We start from the raw sequence: 18,378 nt of genomic DNA on the forward strand, positions 1-18,378 counted from the left end.
ATGAAATTCAACCCAACATGAGGAACAGAAATCAGTCTCACTTATCAGTTCTCTCATTAAATGTGAATGGATTGAATTCCCCACTCAAGACACACAGACTGGCCTAATGGTTAAAAAAATACAAGCCAAGTATCTGCTGTCTTCAGGAAACTCATCTAACCTGCAAGGATGCATTTAGACTGAAAATAAAAGGGTGGAAATCGATATTTCAAGCAAATGGAAGCCAAAAGAAAGCCGGCGTGGTGGTTTTAATCTCCGATAACTTAGTTTTTAAATCAACAAAAGTAATGAAAGACAAAGATGGTTACTATATACTGGTGAAGGGTACAATTCAACAAGAAGACATAACTATACTTAATATATATGCACCCAACTTAGGTGCACCCAGATTCATAAAGCAAACCCTACTTGATCTGAACAAAATGATAGATAACAACACTTTAATAGTTGGAGGCCTTAACACGCCGCTGACAGTACAGGACAGATCCTCCAAACAAAAAATGAACAAAGAAATAATGGACTTAAATAGAATGCTAGAACAAATGGGCCTGACTGACATCTACAGGACATTCTACCCAAAATCCACTGAATATATTTTCTTCTCATCAGCTCATGGGACATTCTCCAAGATTGACCATATCCTAGGACATAAAGCATGTCTTAAAAAATTTAAAAAAATAGAAATTATACCATGCATCTTCTCAGATCACAGCAGAATAAAAGTAATAATGAACCCTAACAGAAATTCTCATTCCTACTCAAAGTGATGGAAGCTAAACAACCTTCTCCTGAACGATTATTTTATAAATGAAGAAATCAAGATGGAAATCAAAAGATTATTTGAATTAAACGACAAAGGAGACATAACTTATCAAAATCTGTGGGACACAGCTAAAGCAGTCCTGAGAGGAAAATTTATTTCCATAAATGCCTATATCAAAAAGACGGAAAACTTACAAATAGACAATCTAATGAATAGACTCAAAGAGCTGGAGAAGGAAGAACAGACTGACCCCAAACCCAGCAGAAGGAGAGAAATTATTAAGATCAAATCAGAACTAAATGAAAAGGACAACAAACTAACCATAAGGGAGATTAATAAAACAAAAAGTTGGTTCTTTGAAAAAATAAACAAAATTGACACACCTCTGGCTAGACTAACCAAGAGCAGAAAAGAAAAAACTTTAATAACCTCCATCAGGAACATGAAAGGAGAAATCACTACCGATGCCACAGAGATACATGATATCATCTATGAATTCTACAAAAATCTTTATGCACACAAATTGGAAAATGTGGAGGAAATGGACAAATTTTTAGAAACACACAGCCTTCCCAGGCTCAACCAGGAAGAAATAGAATTCCTGAATAGACCAATATCTAGATCTGAAACCAAAACAGCAATAATAAACCTTCCCCAAAAGAAAAGCCCTGGACCAGATGGGTTCACACCTGAATTTTACCATACCTACAAAAAAGAACTGGTGCCCATCCTACACAAACTATTCTCCAACATCGAGAAGGATAGAATTCTCCCCAACACATTTTACCAAGCCAACATAATTTTGATACCAAAACCAGGAAAGGATATAATAAAAAAAGAAAACTACAGACCAATATCCCTTATGAATATAGATGCAAAAACTCTCAATAAAATCCTAGCAAATCGAATCCAAGTGTTTATCAAAAAAATAATCCATCACGACCAAGTGGGCTTCATCCCAGAGATACAGGGATGGTTTAACATATGCAAATCTATAAATGTAATTCACCACATAAATAGAAGCAAAAATAAAGATCATATGATCTTCTCAATAGATGCAGAAAAAGCATTTGACAAAATTCAACACCCTTTTATGATAAGAACACTTAACAAAATAGGCATAGATGGGGCCTATCTAAAAATGATACAAGCCATATATGACAAACCCACAGCCACCATCATACTGAACGGGGAAAAACTGAAAGCATTCCCACTTCGAACTGGAACCAGACAAGGCTGCCCACTGTCCCCATTACTTTTCAACATAGTATTAGAAGTCCTTGCGAGAGCTATCAGGCAAGAGAGCAGAATCAAGGGAGTCCAAATAGGGAAAGAACAGATCAAACTCTCACTCTTTGCTGATGATATGATATTATATCTAGAAAACCCCAAGGATTCAACCAAGAGACTCCTGGAATTGATAAATGAATTCAGTAAAGTCTCAGGATACAAAATCAGTACACACAAATCAGAGGCATTCATATATGCCAATAACAGTCAAACGGAGAAGCAAATTAAGGACTCAGTACCCTTCAAAACAGCAACAAAGAAAATAAAATACCTAGGAATATATTTAACTAAGGAGGTAAAGGACCTCTATAGGGAGAACTACGAAACACTGAGGAAGGAAATCGCAGAGCATGTAAATAGGTGGAAAACCATACCATGCTCGTAGATCGGAAGAATCAACATGGTTAAAATGTCTATACTGCCCAAAGTTATCTACAGATTCAATGCAATCCCTATTAAATTACCAACATCATTTTTCACAGATATAGAAAAAATAATTTTACGCTTTGTATGGAACCTGAGAAGACCCCATTTAGCAAAAGCAATTTTAAGCAACAAAACCAAAATGCGAGGTATTAATTTGCCAGACTTCAAAATATACTACAAAGCTGTGATTATTAAAACTGCTTGGTATTGGCACAAGTGCAGGGACACAGACCAGTGGAACAGAACAGAAAATCCAAATATAAAACCAACCTCGGCCGGGTGCAGTGGCTCACGCCTGTAATCCTAGCCCTCCAGGAGGCCGAGGTGGGTGGATCGCTTCAGGTCAGGAGTTTGAGACCAGCCTGAGCGAGACCCTGCCTCTACTAAAAATAGAAATAAATTATCTGGACAACTAAAAAAATATATATATATAAAAAAATTTGCCGGGCATGGTGGCGCATGCCTGTAGTCCCAGCTACTCGGGAGGCTGAGGCAGTAGGATCACTTAAGCCCAGGAGTTTGAGGTTGCTGTGAGCTAGGCTGACGCCACGGCACTCACTCTAGCCCGGGCAACAAAGTGAGACTCTGTCTCAAAAACAAAAACAAAAACCATCCTCATATAGCCATCTAATCTTTGACAAAGCAGACAAAAACATACTCTGGGGAAAAGATTCCTTATTTAATAAATGGTGCTGGGAAAAATGGATAGCCACATGTAGAAGACTGAAACAGGACCCACAGCTTTCACCTCTCACAAAAATCAAATCACAGTGGATAACAGACTTAAACCTTAGGTGGGAAACTATTAGAATTGAAGAAGAAAATGTAGGAAAGACTCTTACAGACATTGGCCTAGGCAAAGAATTTATGAACAAGACCCCTAAGGCAATCGCAGCAACAACAAAAATAAATAAATGGGACCTGATCAAATTAAAAAGCTTCTGCACAGCCAAGGAAACAGTCATGAGAGTAAACAGACAACCTACAGAATGGGAAAAAATTTTCACATACTACACATCAGATAAAGGACTGATAACAAGAATCTATTTAGAACTCAGGAAAATCAGTAAGAAAAAATCGAACAACCCTATCAAAAAGTGGACAAAGGACATGAATAGAAATTTTTCAAAAGAAGATATAAAAATGGCTAACAAACATATGCAAAAATGTTCAACATCTCTAATCATCAGGGAAATGCAAATCAAAACCATAATGAGATATCACTTAACTCCAGTGAGAATGGCCTTTATCAAAAAGTCCCAAAACAATACATGTTGGCGTGGATGCGGAGAGACAGGAACACTCATACACTGCTGGTGGGACTGAAAACTAGTGCAACCCCTATGGAAAACAATACGGAGATACCTTAAACAGATTCAAGTAGACCTACCATTCGATCCAGCAATCCCATTAATGGGCATCTACCCAGAAGAACAAAAGTCATTCTATTAAAAAGACACCTGCATCCGAATGTTTATAGCAGCACAATTCACAGTTGCAAAGATGTGGAAACAACCCAAATGCCCATCAATTCACGAATGGATTAGCAAAATGTGGTATATGTATACCATGGAATATTACTCAGCTATAAGAAATAATGGTGATATGGCATCTCTTTGATTCTCCTAGAGAGAGTTCGAACCCATTCTACTAAGTGAAGTATCCCAAAAATGGAAAAATAAGCACCACATGTACTCACCAGCAAACTGGTTTCCCTGATCATCACCTAAGTGAACATTTGGGAATAACACCAATTGGGCATCGGACAGAGGTGGGGGCTGGGGGGAAGGGATAGGTGTATACCTACTTTATGAGTGTGATGCGCACTGTCTGGGGAATGGACACGCTTGAAGTTCTGACTGGGGGGGATGGGGGGAGGGGATGAGTGCATACCTATGTGATGAGTGCGATGCGCACTGTCTAGGGAATGGACACACTTGAAGCTCAGCCTCGGGGGGATGGGGGGGTATGGGCAATATATATAACCTGAACTTTTGTACCCCCATAATGAGCTGAAATAAAAAAAGTAAAAATAAAATAAAAAATAAATAAAAAAAAATAAAAATATAAAGAAATTAGCCAAATAACTAAAAATAGAAAAAATTAGCTGGGCATGGTGGTGCATGCCTGTAGTCCCAGCTACTTGGGAGGCTGAGGCAGAAGGATTGCTTAAGTCCAGGAGTTTGAGGTTGCTGTGAGCTAGGCTAACACCACGGCAGACTAGCCCGGGTAACAGAGCAAGACTCTGTCTCCAAAAAAAAAAAAAAAAGAAAGAAAAGCATAAAACCAGGACTCTGAGAGATGTCCAAAGGCCACATCTATAGGTGATCCTGAAGCCCTGCTCTGGTCTGATACTGCTACCCTCCCACAGAAAAGTCTAAGAGCCTCTATAGCCAGACCAGACCCAGGACCTACTAGGTTTTACTCTAAAGGGTCAGATTTCCGGAAAGTGCAAGTCAAGGAAAGACATACCTCTCTTCTGGCTCTACACTCTGGAATTCTCCTCTCTGTGCTGGCTTCTTTGGAGGAAAAACAAGAGACTTCCCTCCATATGGAGTGTTAGGAGGGAAAAACCGAGGGTTTTTTAGGAACTGGTTCCGACTCTCCATTCTGGCAAGCAGAAGTCGCTCTAGTTGTCTCTGTGGCACACGTAAGTGGTTCATCCAATTTTTATTTTTTGCCAGACTTGTCTTCTTTGAAACACACAAAAATTTAGAGTCAATGACAGGTAAAGGGATTGTGCGTTTGACATCTTTGTCAACTGCATGACCCACAGCAGACCAATGCAAACTCTATTTTGCTGTGGATTCATCACAACTTCTGGTGTCGTCTGAACTCCCTCCCCCTCACTGCCTCCCTGTCCCCGCTGCCCCCACACACCACTGTGCACAGGCTTCAACTAACCTTGACAGTTTCTCTGGCCCTTTGTTTGACTTTAGGAGTTGAGTCCCATGACAGGCTGTCCACAGTGTGGTCTAACTCATCTTCAAACTTAACAAGCTGCTGCTTACATGAAACTTCAAGCTTCTTGTTCAGCTCTTTCTTTGGGACAGAACGCTTCTCACAACTAAATGTCAGTTTTGAACATCCAGGGAGGAAGATGGCTATGGCAGCAAGGAAACAAATTGAGTTACTGCACCAAGGTGAGGAGATGGATGTTTATAAGATGATCAAATAAAACCACCAAAACCACAGTTAGCTTGATGTTTTCTCCTGAGCTTTCCCATTTACCACATAAGATGTAACTGCTCTTCAGCATATGAATTATTCCTAGAATTTATCCTATGTATTTAAGACTTAGGACTAGAGTGTTAAAATATTTTCCAGTTTTCCAAAACAGTCAAAGAATGTGAACAGACCATTGTCACACACACGCATGTTCACACAAGGAATCAAAGTTTGTTTTAGCTTTTTACACACATAAGATCATCCACCAAAGGTTAAATGAGAACATTCATTGCTGGCAGGAATGCAATGAAACTGGCACCACCACAGATCTCTTAGCACAACACCTGGCAGATCCTCAACACATTAGCTACAGTCTCGTTTACCTGCCTGAGACAGTGGGTTTCCAACTAACTTTAAAGTACTAAATGTCTTAGCACTCCATGACACTTGATTTTGCTACAGCTTTCTGGCCTTACTTCCCTATGCAGCTCAGGCCATCGGTGGAACTCTTCTCATCAGCACCCTCAATTCTCTGGATCCCAATCCTCCCACACCAAACGCCTTCTCAGCTCCAAAGTTGAGAAGGAGGTCAAGACCAGCCTGGGCAACATAATGATACCTTGTCTCTATAAAAAAAATAAAAATAAAAAATCAGCCAGGCATGGTGGCACAGGCCTGTGGTCCTAGCTACTTTGGAGGCTGAGACAGGAGGATTGCTTGAGCCCAGGACTTTGAGGTTGCAATGAGCACTGTCTCCAAAAAGAAAAAAAAAGAAAGAAAAGTTAAAGAAAAGCAGAAAAAAGATCTCTGAGCAAGTAAATGGCAGCACAGGTGGCCAATGTAGCCCTGCTATCACAAAACTTCCCTGCAATGATATCAGAAGCTCTGAGAGAGCACAGGAGCATTGATTACCTTTAGGTGCAGAGCAAAATGGCACTGTGTCGCTGTAGTAATCTTCTGGGCAGATCAAATGATGTTTCTGTAGCAACTGGCTGTCTATACACCATCTGAAGACAGTCTTCACTACACAGAAGGGAGGGAGAGGACAAAGGTGTTTCAAGCCAGACTGATGTGGAAGAACCTGCACCCCAACTTTCTTCATCCTCCACACCTAAATTATCTAACAAAATTCCTTCTCAGAACCCCGAGAAAGTTAACATTTAAGAAACTAATTAGGCCGGGCGCGGTGGCTCACGCCTGTAATCCTAGCTCTGGGAGGCCGAGGCGGGTGGATCGCTCAAGGTCAGGAGTTCGAGACCAGCCTGAGCAAGAGCGAGACCCCGTCTCTACTAAAAATAGAAAGAAATTATCTGGCCAACTAAAAATATATATACAAAAAAAAAATTAGCCGGGCATGGTGGCTCATGCCTGTAGTCCCAGCTACTCGGGAGGCTGAGGCAGTAGGATCGCTTAAGCCCAGGAGTCTGAGGTTGCTGTGAGCTAGGCTGATGCCACGGCACTCACTCTAGCCCGGGCAACAAAGTGAGACTCTGTCTCAAAAAAAAAAAAAAAAAAAAAGAAACTAATTAGTTAAGTATTTATCACTCACTTAAGAGAGACCAACTTTTGGGCAAAGGTGTGTTGTGGTATTACTTCAGCTACAATGTTGTTACTCACAGAGGGAGTATAACAAAATAGAATTAAGAGAAGTATGTCAGATTGAAGAAATGGCCCCAATTCTTCACCCTTCTCTGTATCCAGGCACTTTGCCATGTGACTTTGCAGTCCCTGCTACTAGAGACAGAGAGCACTTCTTCACCCTTAACTTTGGCCATGTGACATGCTTTGGCCAATAAGATGTTGGCAAAGTATGGAATGTGCTTCACAGCTGAGCTTTCCCCATTGAGCCTCTGCCACCACTGTGATAGGAGCTTCCCTGACTCTCATCTTGGACCCCAGCATGAACCCATGTGGAGCAGACCTGAGCCCAACGGACAGCAAGGAGCCACACCCCACTGGAGCCATGCCCAGCTGGAGCCACAGCTTCACGCCAGTTCAGCCAGCCAAGCCCAGTCAGATCAGCCAATCCCCCACTGACCCAGAGACCCGTGAGAAAAAAAACCTCATCTAACAGAGGAGGAAGTTAATCATTAATATCTACGGTTGGTGAGTCCAGAAACAGTAGCAAAGACATATCATTTATATAACATATAAATAACATTATTTATAGGTCTCCAGAAAACTAGAAATGGCTACTTTTGGCAAGTGGACAGAGGTTGGGAGAGGTGAGGTGGAGGATTTTTTTTAAAATAGACTATATTCCTTAGAGCAGTTATAAGTTCACAGGAAAATTGATAGGAAGGTACAGAGACTTCCCATGTATCCCCTGCCCCCACACATCCAGGCATTCCCCATTATCAGCTCCCCCACCAGAGTGGTACATTGCTATAATCCATGAAACTACACTGACTCAACATCATCGCCTGAAGTCCATGTTTTATACTAGGGTTTCCTCTTGGTGCTGTACATTCTATGCATTTGGACAAATTTATAATGACATCTATAGGTAGAGGCTTTTTAATGCTTCATTAGAAGTTCTTCTAAACCATTTGATTTTTAAAAACCACATATATTTATTACTTCAATAAAAATTAAGGAATAAGTAGGATAAATGGAAGACTTGGATGTTTTCAAACCGTGTTGCTTGCTCCATTAACCAACATTATCTTAAGATATAGTGCCTTTGAATGGTCTTTCCCTTTGGAGGTCCCCTATAACCAAGGGTGTAGATGAGATAAGTGAAGAACACGTGTTCCCCCCATCATATATATTGAGGGTTTGAGGTGTAGTCTAGTTACTGAAATAGTTGGGGTTCAATCAGGAAAACAGAAACCACTCTATGTATATCAAATGCAAAAGTTTTAATACAGGGGATTACAGAATGAGGAAGAGAAAGTCAGGGAAGCCTTCTGCTATAGTCCCACCAAACTTCATGTTGAAATTTGATCCCCAATGTTGGAGGTGGGGCCTAATGGGAGGTTTTTGGGTCATGGGAGTGGATCCCTCATGAATAGATTAATGCCTTCCGGGGGCTGGGTGTGAGTGAGTTCTCACTCTGTTAGTTGCCATGAGAGCCTGGCACCTCCACTCTCACTTTCATGTGCTCTCTCGCCATGTGATCTCCACACACACTGGTTCCCCTCTGCCTTCTGCCATGAGGGAAGCCACCTAAGGCATTCACCAGAGTCCCAGTCTTCCAGCCAGCAGAATCATGAGCCAAATCCACTTCTTTTCTTTATAAATTATCTAGCTCAGGAATTCCTTTATAGCAACACAAACAGACTTAAGAACACCATCATTAACAACGTCAGCCAGCAGCACTGAAGCAGGGGTTTCGCAAGAAGTTATCCGGAAGCTGCTTCAAAACTCACAGCCACTCAATCATCTCCTTGCTACTGCTTCTTGAGAATAATGGCCTTCCCTTCCAAAACTCACCAAGGGCCTCTCATCAGCAGATCTATCCTGGAACCACTGGGGGGGGCAGGGCAGAGTGCTTTCTGAACAATGTAGTCCCTGTTCTCTCCCTGGAAGTGGAGACTTCAGCAGGGAGTAGCAGCAATGCCAAGTTGACACAATCCAGCCCAGTTCTCAAGGGCTTTGGTGATGGTCTATTTGAAATATCAAAAGATAAGACTTCCATACAAAGGGTAAAAGCCACATGAAAAGGAGATGTATCCTCTCTCATCCGATACCATTCTCTCCACAGTCCTCCCCCAGGGTGTGGGTGGTTAGGTGCTATGCCTGCAGAAGCTGGGGTCAGTTTATCAGACCTTGGGAAAATCTCTCTCCTCCTCAGGCCTGGACATGTGCCAGGTGTGCCTTGGAAAACCCTGCACGGGCCCTCTGACCATCTTCTCCCATCTGGGAAGGGTGGGCTTCCTACATCGACCCTATGGCTATGGCTCCTGAGCATGGCTCTGCAAGGTGTGACTGTTCCACTCTCCAAAATGTAATATGGACAAGCTGCCAGCAAGGGATGGGAATGAAAGCACAAGATGTTTTGCAGAATTCTCATTTTCCTCCCTCTGCGAATTTATGCATGTTTTCCACCTTGTGACGTTTTTATCAGCCAACAGAGAAAGGTTGCCTCTGTGCCTCAAATAAGAAAAGTTTCTTGGGAATGTCCTCACTGCCGGTTAATCTTAGTAATAAAAGAGTCACCTCGCCCTGCTCTGAGAAGCAGAGACCAGAGGGGTATCTGTGGAGTTGTATTGGTGTCTCTACTTCTGCTACTTCTGAAATAAAAGAAAGACACATTACCAGCAGAAAGCTGAGAAACCAGGGCAGACAATGTCTGATTGTAACTTAATATTATCTTGGGTAAAAAATAAAATGAATGTCATTGAAAAACTCCCGACTCATGCATGTCTCCCAGTTCTCCATATTTTATTCCACTTTCATTTTTAAAAAACCAAATAGTTAATCATTTAATCTCTCCTCATCTCTAGCTAAAAAAAAAAAAAAGACAGGGACAGTATCTGAGTCCCAGGGCTCAGGGAACATCAGATAATCAATAAAGACTCCTGCAAATTTACTAACAGTAATCTCTGCCAAAATCCACATTGTTATCTGGGCCACAGCTGAGGAGACCAGGCAGCCACGCTCTGCTGTGGTGGGGGGGGGGACAGGAAGAGATAGAAGATTTGTGCCTGGGAGTTCACTAAGGGGACCTGAGCCCCAGAGGCAGCAGGCCTCACAAACAATAGGTTTTCTCCTGCTCAGGGCCACACCCTAAAAGATGTCATCAACACCCCTGAAACACTGTGCCTAGTCAACAACTGCCTCTTTCCAGTAGAAGAAAGAGATGGGTTTTGACAGCAGACACACCCAAGCTCAAATCTAGGTCCCACCCCTTCCGAGCTGTGAGACTTTGGGGACGTTATCTGATCATCTCTCTCTGTTTAGTTCCTGTACCTGTAAAATGGAAAGAAAACCTACCTCATAGGGTTTTAGGAAGGATTCAATGGGATAACCTATGCAGAGCAACTGACATAGCATAGGGTCCCTAGCAGGTGCCCATAATTGTAAAAGCCTTTCTAAGCACTGTATCTTCCACTTCTTCCTCCCTTTAGATCCTTCCCTCTAGGCTACACATGTGACAGGTCTCCTAAACACACTGTCCTTTCTGCCTACTTCACTGGGAATTGTAATTTTCAGGAATGAAAGAGGAAAAATCAAAGTCTCTGAGGGGCAAAGGGAGATAAAAGGAACCAGAGCTTCTTGGGAAAATGTCTGATTCCAGTTCTGGGGCCAGAAATACCCAAGATGAACCTGGAACATCCTTCCAGGAAGCAAGAAAGTTTATCAAAGACAACTGATTGTCAAAAGAGTCAGGAGTCAACCTGAAAAGGCTCACTGGTCAAAGATGAGCACTAGTAAAGATAATAAATATAATCATAGTCATAATATCCATGAGTTCATAATGATACTAAAACAACCAAACAAATCTCAGTCACCTCTGGAAGATTTTAGAAGAAACAACTTATTATTTTAAAAACTGGCAAAATAAAGGGAAAGAATTAATCCTGCCCATACCTTCGGGTAATCAAAGTTGTTGCTGAAAAGTTTCTCTTTATATAAGTATTTCAGCTGATGAAAAAGGAATTATAGAATTATCATTACCATTAGCACTTTATTATAATTTATAACCCTTAATAAAATAAAAGGCTGTCAGCATCATGAAAAAATAGATAACCAGGTATCATGTACCCCTTTAGGGAAGCACTCAGCACTACCTATGAAGTAGTCTTTCACCCCCTACCCCAGTTGAACCTAAACCTCATAAAGTCTTTAGAACTTATTACTGACTTACAGGAAATACAGGGATCATAAAAACAAGTTAAATCTGTAGTCCCCAACCCTGGCTGCAGATCAGTACCAGGGTTAGGGACTGGTCTGCAGAGCTTTGCCCTCCCCCCCAACCTCCCCACCCCCATCCGTGGAAAAATTGTCTTCCATGAAACTTGGGGGCGCGCACACCAGGAGGTGAGCAGGTGAGCCAGTGAAGCTTCATCTTTATTTACAGCCACTCCCCAACACAGCCTGAGTTCTGCCTCCCCCACCCCCATCTGTGGAAAAATTGTCTTCTATGAAACCGGTCCCTGGTGCCAAAAAACTGGGGACCGCTGAGTTAAATGACACCCCAATGCTGACATCAGTAAAATCCACACTATGGACAAGTCTATAAGAAAAATAAAGCAATTTCTTCGACAAATAAATTTTAAAAAATATCACCATAGAGGTAGTTGATTGAAGAGAGAGAGTTTTCAGTGAACACTGGTGGTTTGATGATGGAGCTATGACAAGAAACAAGACATTCGTGTAATCTGAGAATACCTCTCCACAAAAGACTAACCAATTATGATTTAATTTGGAGGATTTAATGTGGAGAACTCTGGAAGATTCCAACCTGCCCAGGTGATGGAGGCTAATACCACCTGTGAGCCTGATGTGCCATGGTGAGAGGAACAAAGCATAACTCAAATGGTATTGCTGCCCAGAATGCACGGTCTGAGTTTGGTCACAGGGAAACATCACACAGACCCATCCTACAGAATAAAAGGCCTGTCAAGAACCGTCAAGAACACGAAAGACAAGAAAAGGAGTTGCTCCAAACGAAGGAGTCAAAACAAGAGATGTGACAATGACTTCCTGGACCGGACCCTGGGCCAGAGAGGACAGAGCCACAGAGGGATAGCTGGTGAAATTGGAATGGGATGTGAAGGTTGTCAGAATCAAAATGGAGTCGCTAGTGTCAAAAACCCTAACCAATGGATTTGGAGAAAGGCCATGCACGAATGCCTGATAACAAGAACCATCACAAAAGATTTTGCCAAACCCACAATCTTGCACAAAGGTCATTGCAACTTTACACACAAAAAAATCTGCTCAGCAACTGCCTGTCCAACCTCACTCAGACTGGCACCATCTTGTTACTGATCCTTGTAGCCAAGGATAATTATCTCAAAAGAATTATGCAATCTTCCTCATTTTTCCTTTAAAAACCTTTGTCTTCCTTTATCTCCCCGAATATGCACATAGTTTACAATGGCATGTGTATTCCCATTGCAATGCCCATTCCCAAACAAATACCATTTTCTTTTAGAGAACCTCCCTCTGTCTGTCATCTAGGTTGACAGGGATCTGTGGATTGGAGGTTAGTCTTGCACTGACGCCAATTTCTTGGTTTGGAAGGTTGTATGCTAATTATACAGGAGTGTCCTTGTTTTGGAGATACACACACTGCAGTGGTTTGTAGTAATGAAACATCATGTCTGCAACTTGCTCTCCAAATGTTCAAAAAAAGACTAGAGAGTGGACAATGGAGGAAATACAATAAAATATTACCAGCTGGGAAATCAGTGGCAGGCATATGGGAGTTCTTTATACACACCTGGAGGCAACTTGACGAGGTCCTCAAGGACCTGCACTTTGGCCTGGGTCATGGCCCGCTCCTTCTCCGCAAGGGACCGTGCCCGGGCCTGAATGATATGTCTCTCCAACATCTCAACCTCATCCAGCCGCTGCTTATAGAGCTCCCGAATCTGGCGAGTGAACGAGCAAATGCACAGAAATATGGTAAGATTACATAGCTTTACTCGACCACAGTGCAGCATCAGGGCTTCCAGGGAAACATAGAAGAATAGCCAGAAAACTATCACAACCATCTGGTCCAACCTACAACATGTGAAAACTGAAACCAAACCCATAGAGGAAATGACTTAAAGGTTTCATAGCAAGGTCAGTAACAGAGCTAAGCTTGGTACCCTGTGTCCTAGTTCCACAGTAAAAAGAGCTGCCATACAAGTTAGCACACTACCTGTGGTGCCACCCAGATCCCTGTTTGAGGAAGGACTTGTTGCCTAGTTACAGGAGCGTAGTCAGCAGACAGCCCCTGAGTCTACATAAGCTGTTGGAAAGGGCTTGCCTGAGCCCAGGTCCTTTCTGTAGCACCCACATCCTGTGACTGAGAGAGGCAGGGCTATAAAGTCCCGGCCATTCTGACCCAAAGAGAGAAATTTTCACAGACAATACTTTCTCCAGAGCAACCTGCTGCATTTACCGAGGTTTTCTGGGTGCCCATTTCAGTTCCACTTCTTCCATGGCTCAATCCTGCTCTCTCTCCCTTCCCTTTGTAGGTGTGACATATAGTCTGTGACGTAATGTGAAATACAGTGAAATGTGAAATATAATCTGCATTAGCTGGATGCAGTGGCATGTGCCTGTAGTCCCAGTTACTTGGGAGGCTGAGGCTGAGGCTAAGGCAGGAGGATCTCTTGAGCTCAGGAGTTTGAGACCAGCCTGGGCAGCATAGTGAGACCCCATCTCTTAAAAAAATAAAAGGTTGTGTAGAGGATAGTATGCTTTATTGTATTCCTAGAGCTGGTGGGACCTCAAAGATGTTTATTTAGGTGTTCTTTTAATAAGGATTTATTGCCTATTTACCGTGTACATCTGGGGAGAGAAATGAATCAGATACGGTTTTTGCTTACAAGGAGTTTACATTTTAACAGCAGGGAACTGCCAAGGATACAAATAAGTGGAACAGAGTCTTAAAAGTGCTATGATAGCATATGAATGAGGATATAACGAAGGCTAAAAGGAGGTGACTAAATCATCTTGGGATAAGGAAACACCTTCTTAGGAGACAGTAGCCTGGGACAGTTCCCTACATATAAACTACCATGCCTTGTGTCATGTGCCTTAAGCTGATAATCCGTGACCCAAATTTTTGGATGTAGGAATTAGTATCTTATCCAAATAAAAATAACAATACCAACTATCACTTACTGAGCATGTACCATGTTGTAAATGCTCAATTTTGTAAATGCTTTACTGTATTGACTCATTTAATCCCCAAAACAACCTATCGAGTGTATATTACTATTATTCCCACTTTATAGATGAGGAAACTGAGGCATACAGTAGTAAGGATTGCCCAAGGTCATACAGGTGGTATGTGGAACTGAGATTTGAACCCAGGAAGTATGGTTCCAAAACATTTGCTCTTAATCAATAGACTATATAGTACTTCTACAGGTGGAGCTGGGGAAGACCAGCAGCCAATGAGGCTGACCGTGGGAGAACTCAGTCAAGAGAGACATTCCATGATGGATGGTAATTATGGCTCCTCTAGGGAGAATGAATTCTAGTCCTCCACAGTCATATGGCAGTGACATCCACAGACAAATGAGAAGCAAAGAAGGGAAAAGAACAAAGAAAAGAAAGAGAAATATAGTTACAAGAACAGAAGAATCACACAGGTGGAATGACAGATGCCTGCTCTTTTCAAAGTTTTTTTGTAATAAAATTAATTCACATGCATTGCAAATGTTCAGACAATCTAGAAGTATGCAAAGAAAATTTTAAATGGAAGGCTGGGTGTGGTGGCTCACACCTGTAATCCTAGCACTCTGGGAGGCTGAGGAGGGAGGATCGTTTGAGCTCAGGAGGTCGAGACCAGCCTGAGCAAGAGCGAGACCTCGTCTCTACTAAAAAAAATAGAAAGAAATTAGCTGGACAACTAAAAATAATAGAAAAAATTAGCCTGGCATGGTGGCGCATGCCTGTAGTCCCAGCCACTCAGGAGGCTGAGGCAGTAGGATTGCTTGAGCCCAGGAGTTTGAAGTTGCTGTGAGCCAGGCTGATGCCATGGCACTCTAGCCCAGGCAACAGAGTGAGACTCTGTTTCAAAAAAAAAAAAAAATTAAATGCCCCCTAAGAGCATTGTTAACATATTGGTAGAAAACTTTTCAGCTTTTTTCTATGCATATATATAGCATTATAATAAATGGGATTATCGTAACACTGTTCTATGACTCCTTTGCTAAATTAATAAATGGCAGCTGGTTGTGGTGGCTCCCACCTATAATCCCAGCAACTCGGGAGGCTGAGGTAGAAGTGCTTGAGGCCAGGAGTTCAAGACCAGCCTGGGAAACATAGTGAAAATTTGTCTCCACAAAACTTTTTTTTAAAAAATTAGCCAGGCATGGTGGCGCTCCCCTGCAGTCTTAGCTACTCAGGAGGCTGTGGCAGGAGGATCACTTTAGCCCAGGAGTTCGAGGCTGGAGTGGGCTATGATCACACCACTGTGCTCCAGCCTGGAGTCTCTAAAAAAATAAATAAATGATAAACAGCAGGCAGTTGTCTGTAATATAGGTATAATTCATTCTTTTTAACAACTTCATGGTATTTCAGTGTGGATATATCATAACTGATAAGGTCAATCTACCTTTGCATATTTGTATTTCTACAGGATCACTCTTTAAGCTTTTCTGCATTCTGAAATTTTTGTAATGAACGTGTATTACCTTTATCTTCAAAGAGATTCAAAGCTTTCCCCCCCCCCAGAAATAGGGATCACTCTTTGCCAGTTCAGACCCTGGTATGGTGGCTACTCATGGAAGAGATATTAAGGAGGTTGAATCTAATGAACTGGGAGACTTGTCATGGGGTTTATGGGTTTATAATGCTTCACATATTCTGGCTCATGTGAATGACAGGATTGCGAGTCAGAAGTCCAAGGGTGGCCGGGCGCGGTGGCTCACGCCTGTAATCCCAGCACTCTGGGAGGCCAAGGCGGGAGGATCGCTCAAGGTCAGGAGTTCAAGACCAGCCTGAGTAACAGTGAGACCCCCTCTCTACTAAAAAATAGAAAGAAGTTATCTGGACAACTAAAAATATATAGAAAAAATTAGCCGGACATGGTGGCGCATGCCTGTAGTCCCAGCTACTCGGGAGGCTGAGGCAGAAGGATTGCTTAAGCCCAGGAGTTTGAGGTTGCTGTGAGCGAGGCTGACGCCATGGCACTCTAGCCCGGGCAACAGAGCAAGACTTTGTCTCCAAAAAGAAAAAGAAAAAAAAAGAAGTTCAAGGGCAAGGTCTGGCCTAGGTAGGCTGAAATCTTAGCAGAGTGTATGTCAGAGCCCAGGAAGAACAGAGCAGAGGGTACCAGCTACAGGCCCTGGCTGGATTTCAAGAAGCCTAAAACCCATGGTGGGGGTGAGACTGGTCCCATCAGTATCTCACATATTACACAGATACTCATTTTGTTAATGTCTGTCTATCCCAGTTAGAATGTAAGCTACAGAGGACAGGTTGTGTGTGTGAGCTGCACACTTGCATTTTATTCATTGCTGCATTCCCATTGCCCAGAACAGAACACAGCACATAGTAGACACTCAAGAAATGTGTTGAATGAATGTGCGGGGTGAGACGTACGTCACTTATGGGGCAGGTAGAGGATAGAATGGAGTGGAGAAGAAAAAGGAAGATCTGGGAGGCAGGAGGCACACGGGGTAAGAGGTTGGGGAGGAGTGCCCTCAAGTTTAAGGGAGGCAACAGCTATCTGGCCAGCAGAGGCAGACTCAGCACTGAGGACCCAAGTCATCTGGTATCCTCCATGTACAGAGAAGGAAGCACAGTTGCTGTTCAGATATTGGGCATCCTTCCTAAAATCTGGACACGAATGTCTCAGTAAAGATTGTGGTTTGTGATACAAAGGCACCCCAAAAAGGGATGACTTTTCGCTTTATCACCTCCAGAGAACAACGATTCAGCTGTCTGCCCAAGCTGTTTCATTTATACATGCAACATATAATGTGTGTATGCGCGCAGAGAACTATGGATAGGTGCTACGGATATATGTGTGTGTATACAGAGTGTCCTTCCACTAGAACATGGATCCGCTGGAGCATGAACTTGATCTGCTCTTTCCCAGCTGCATCCCCAGAGCCTGGGACAGCGCCTGGCCCTCAGCAGATGCTGGCACGTGCCGGGTCCTGCAGGCGCACCCTGGGTCCCCCGCAATGTCCGCAGCGCGGGGCGCCAGGGCCGCGTTACCTGCCGTAGTTCGTCCACGAACTCCTCGTGGCGAGCATTCTCGCTGCCGCGGGACTTGATCAGGTTTGTGCTCACGTCCTCGCCGATCACCTCGGCCGAGTACAAGTTGCGGAAAACGCCGGTGAGCAAGTGCGAAATTTCTTGGGTGCGCAGCGAGGAGGGGCGCAGGCGAAGCAGCTGCGGCTCCGGGTGCGGGGCGAGCGTGAGCGGCGTGAGGCGACGGGGCCTGGCCGCGAAGCTATAGTGGAAGCCCTCGGAGTAGGCGCGGCAGGACTTCCGGGTGGGCTTGCTGGGGCTGCTGGACCCCGCTGGACTCAAGGTTGGCGCCCACGTTGTCTCCACGTACTCGTGGATCGCGGAGTCGGCGGACCTCCGCCCTTTAGGGCTTCTGGTCTCCATGGCAACTGAGACGCCCCTAACTCCCTTCCTCAGCTCTGCTTCCGGCCCCGCCCCTTCCGCCGGGCCCTCCTCTTGGCGGTGTCGTCGGTGTTGTCGTCATCAACATTCGCGTCCTCGCCATCGCAGTTTTAGAGTTGAGCTCACCAAGTACGAGGCACCGATGGAGAAGGTTAATTGACACAGCCAGGCCAGTCGTATTACAAAACCTTCTGCCTAAGTAACTACTTTCATCCATCCATTTTTTGATTTGTTCAGCAGTTGTTCATTCACTCATTTAGTATTTATTGTATAGAGACTGTGTTTCACGTGTGTGCTGGGAGCTGAAGATACCAAAGGAAGTAAGATGCTGCTTCTGCCCTCAGGGAGCTCACAGTAGTGTGTGTGTGTGTGTGTGTGTGTGTGTGTGTGTGTGTGTGTGTGTGAGAGAGAGAGAGAGAGAGAGACAAAGGATGGTGGATGGGGAGAACAGTAAAACAACTGCAGTTTAGTGG

General features: G+C 43.4%; 1 protein-coding gene across 3 annotated transcripts in view; it reads right to left on the bottom strand.

Moving 5' to 3' along the window:
• Positions 1-17,914, bottom strand: part of DLEC1 (DLEC1 cilia and flagella associated protein) — a 72,129-nt gene extending 54,215 nt beyond the window's left edge. For 2 of the 3 annotated variants that reach the window (XM_045536600.1, XM_045536594.1), the window contains exons 1-5: positions 17,489-17,914; positions 13,041-13,191; positions 6,560-6,670; positions 5,384-5,583; positions 4,952-5,172 (exon numbers count right to left, since the gene is read on the bottom strand). In XM_045536600.1, the coding sequence (XP_045392556.1) occupies positions 4,952-5,172; positions 5,384-5,583; positions 6,560-6,670; positions 13,041-13,191; positions 17,489-17,887 (1,082 nt within the window). In that variant the 5' untranslated portion in view covers positions 17,888-17,914. Of the gene's footprint in view, positions 1-4,951; positions 5,173-5,383; positions 5,584-6,559; positions 6,671-13,040; positions 13,192-17,488 lie in introns of those variants that run through there. The other variant, XM_045536608.1, reaches the window with a different exon arrangement.
• Between the last annotated feature and the right edge of the window lie 464 nt (positions 17,915-18,378).

This window comes from Lemur catta, chromosome 1 (genome assembly GCF_020740605.2).
Source record: "Lemur catta isolate mLemCat1 chromosome 1, mLemCat1.pri, whole genome shotgun sequence".
Lineage (NCBI taxonomy): Eukaryota > Metazoa > Chordata > Mammalia > Primates > Lemuridae > Lemur > Lemur catta.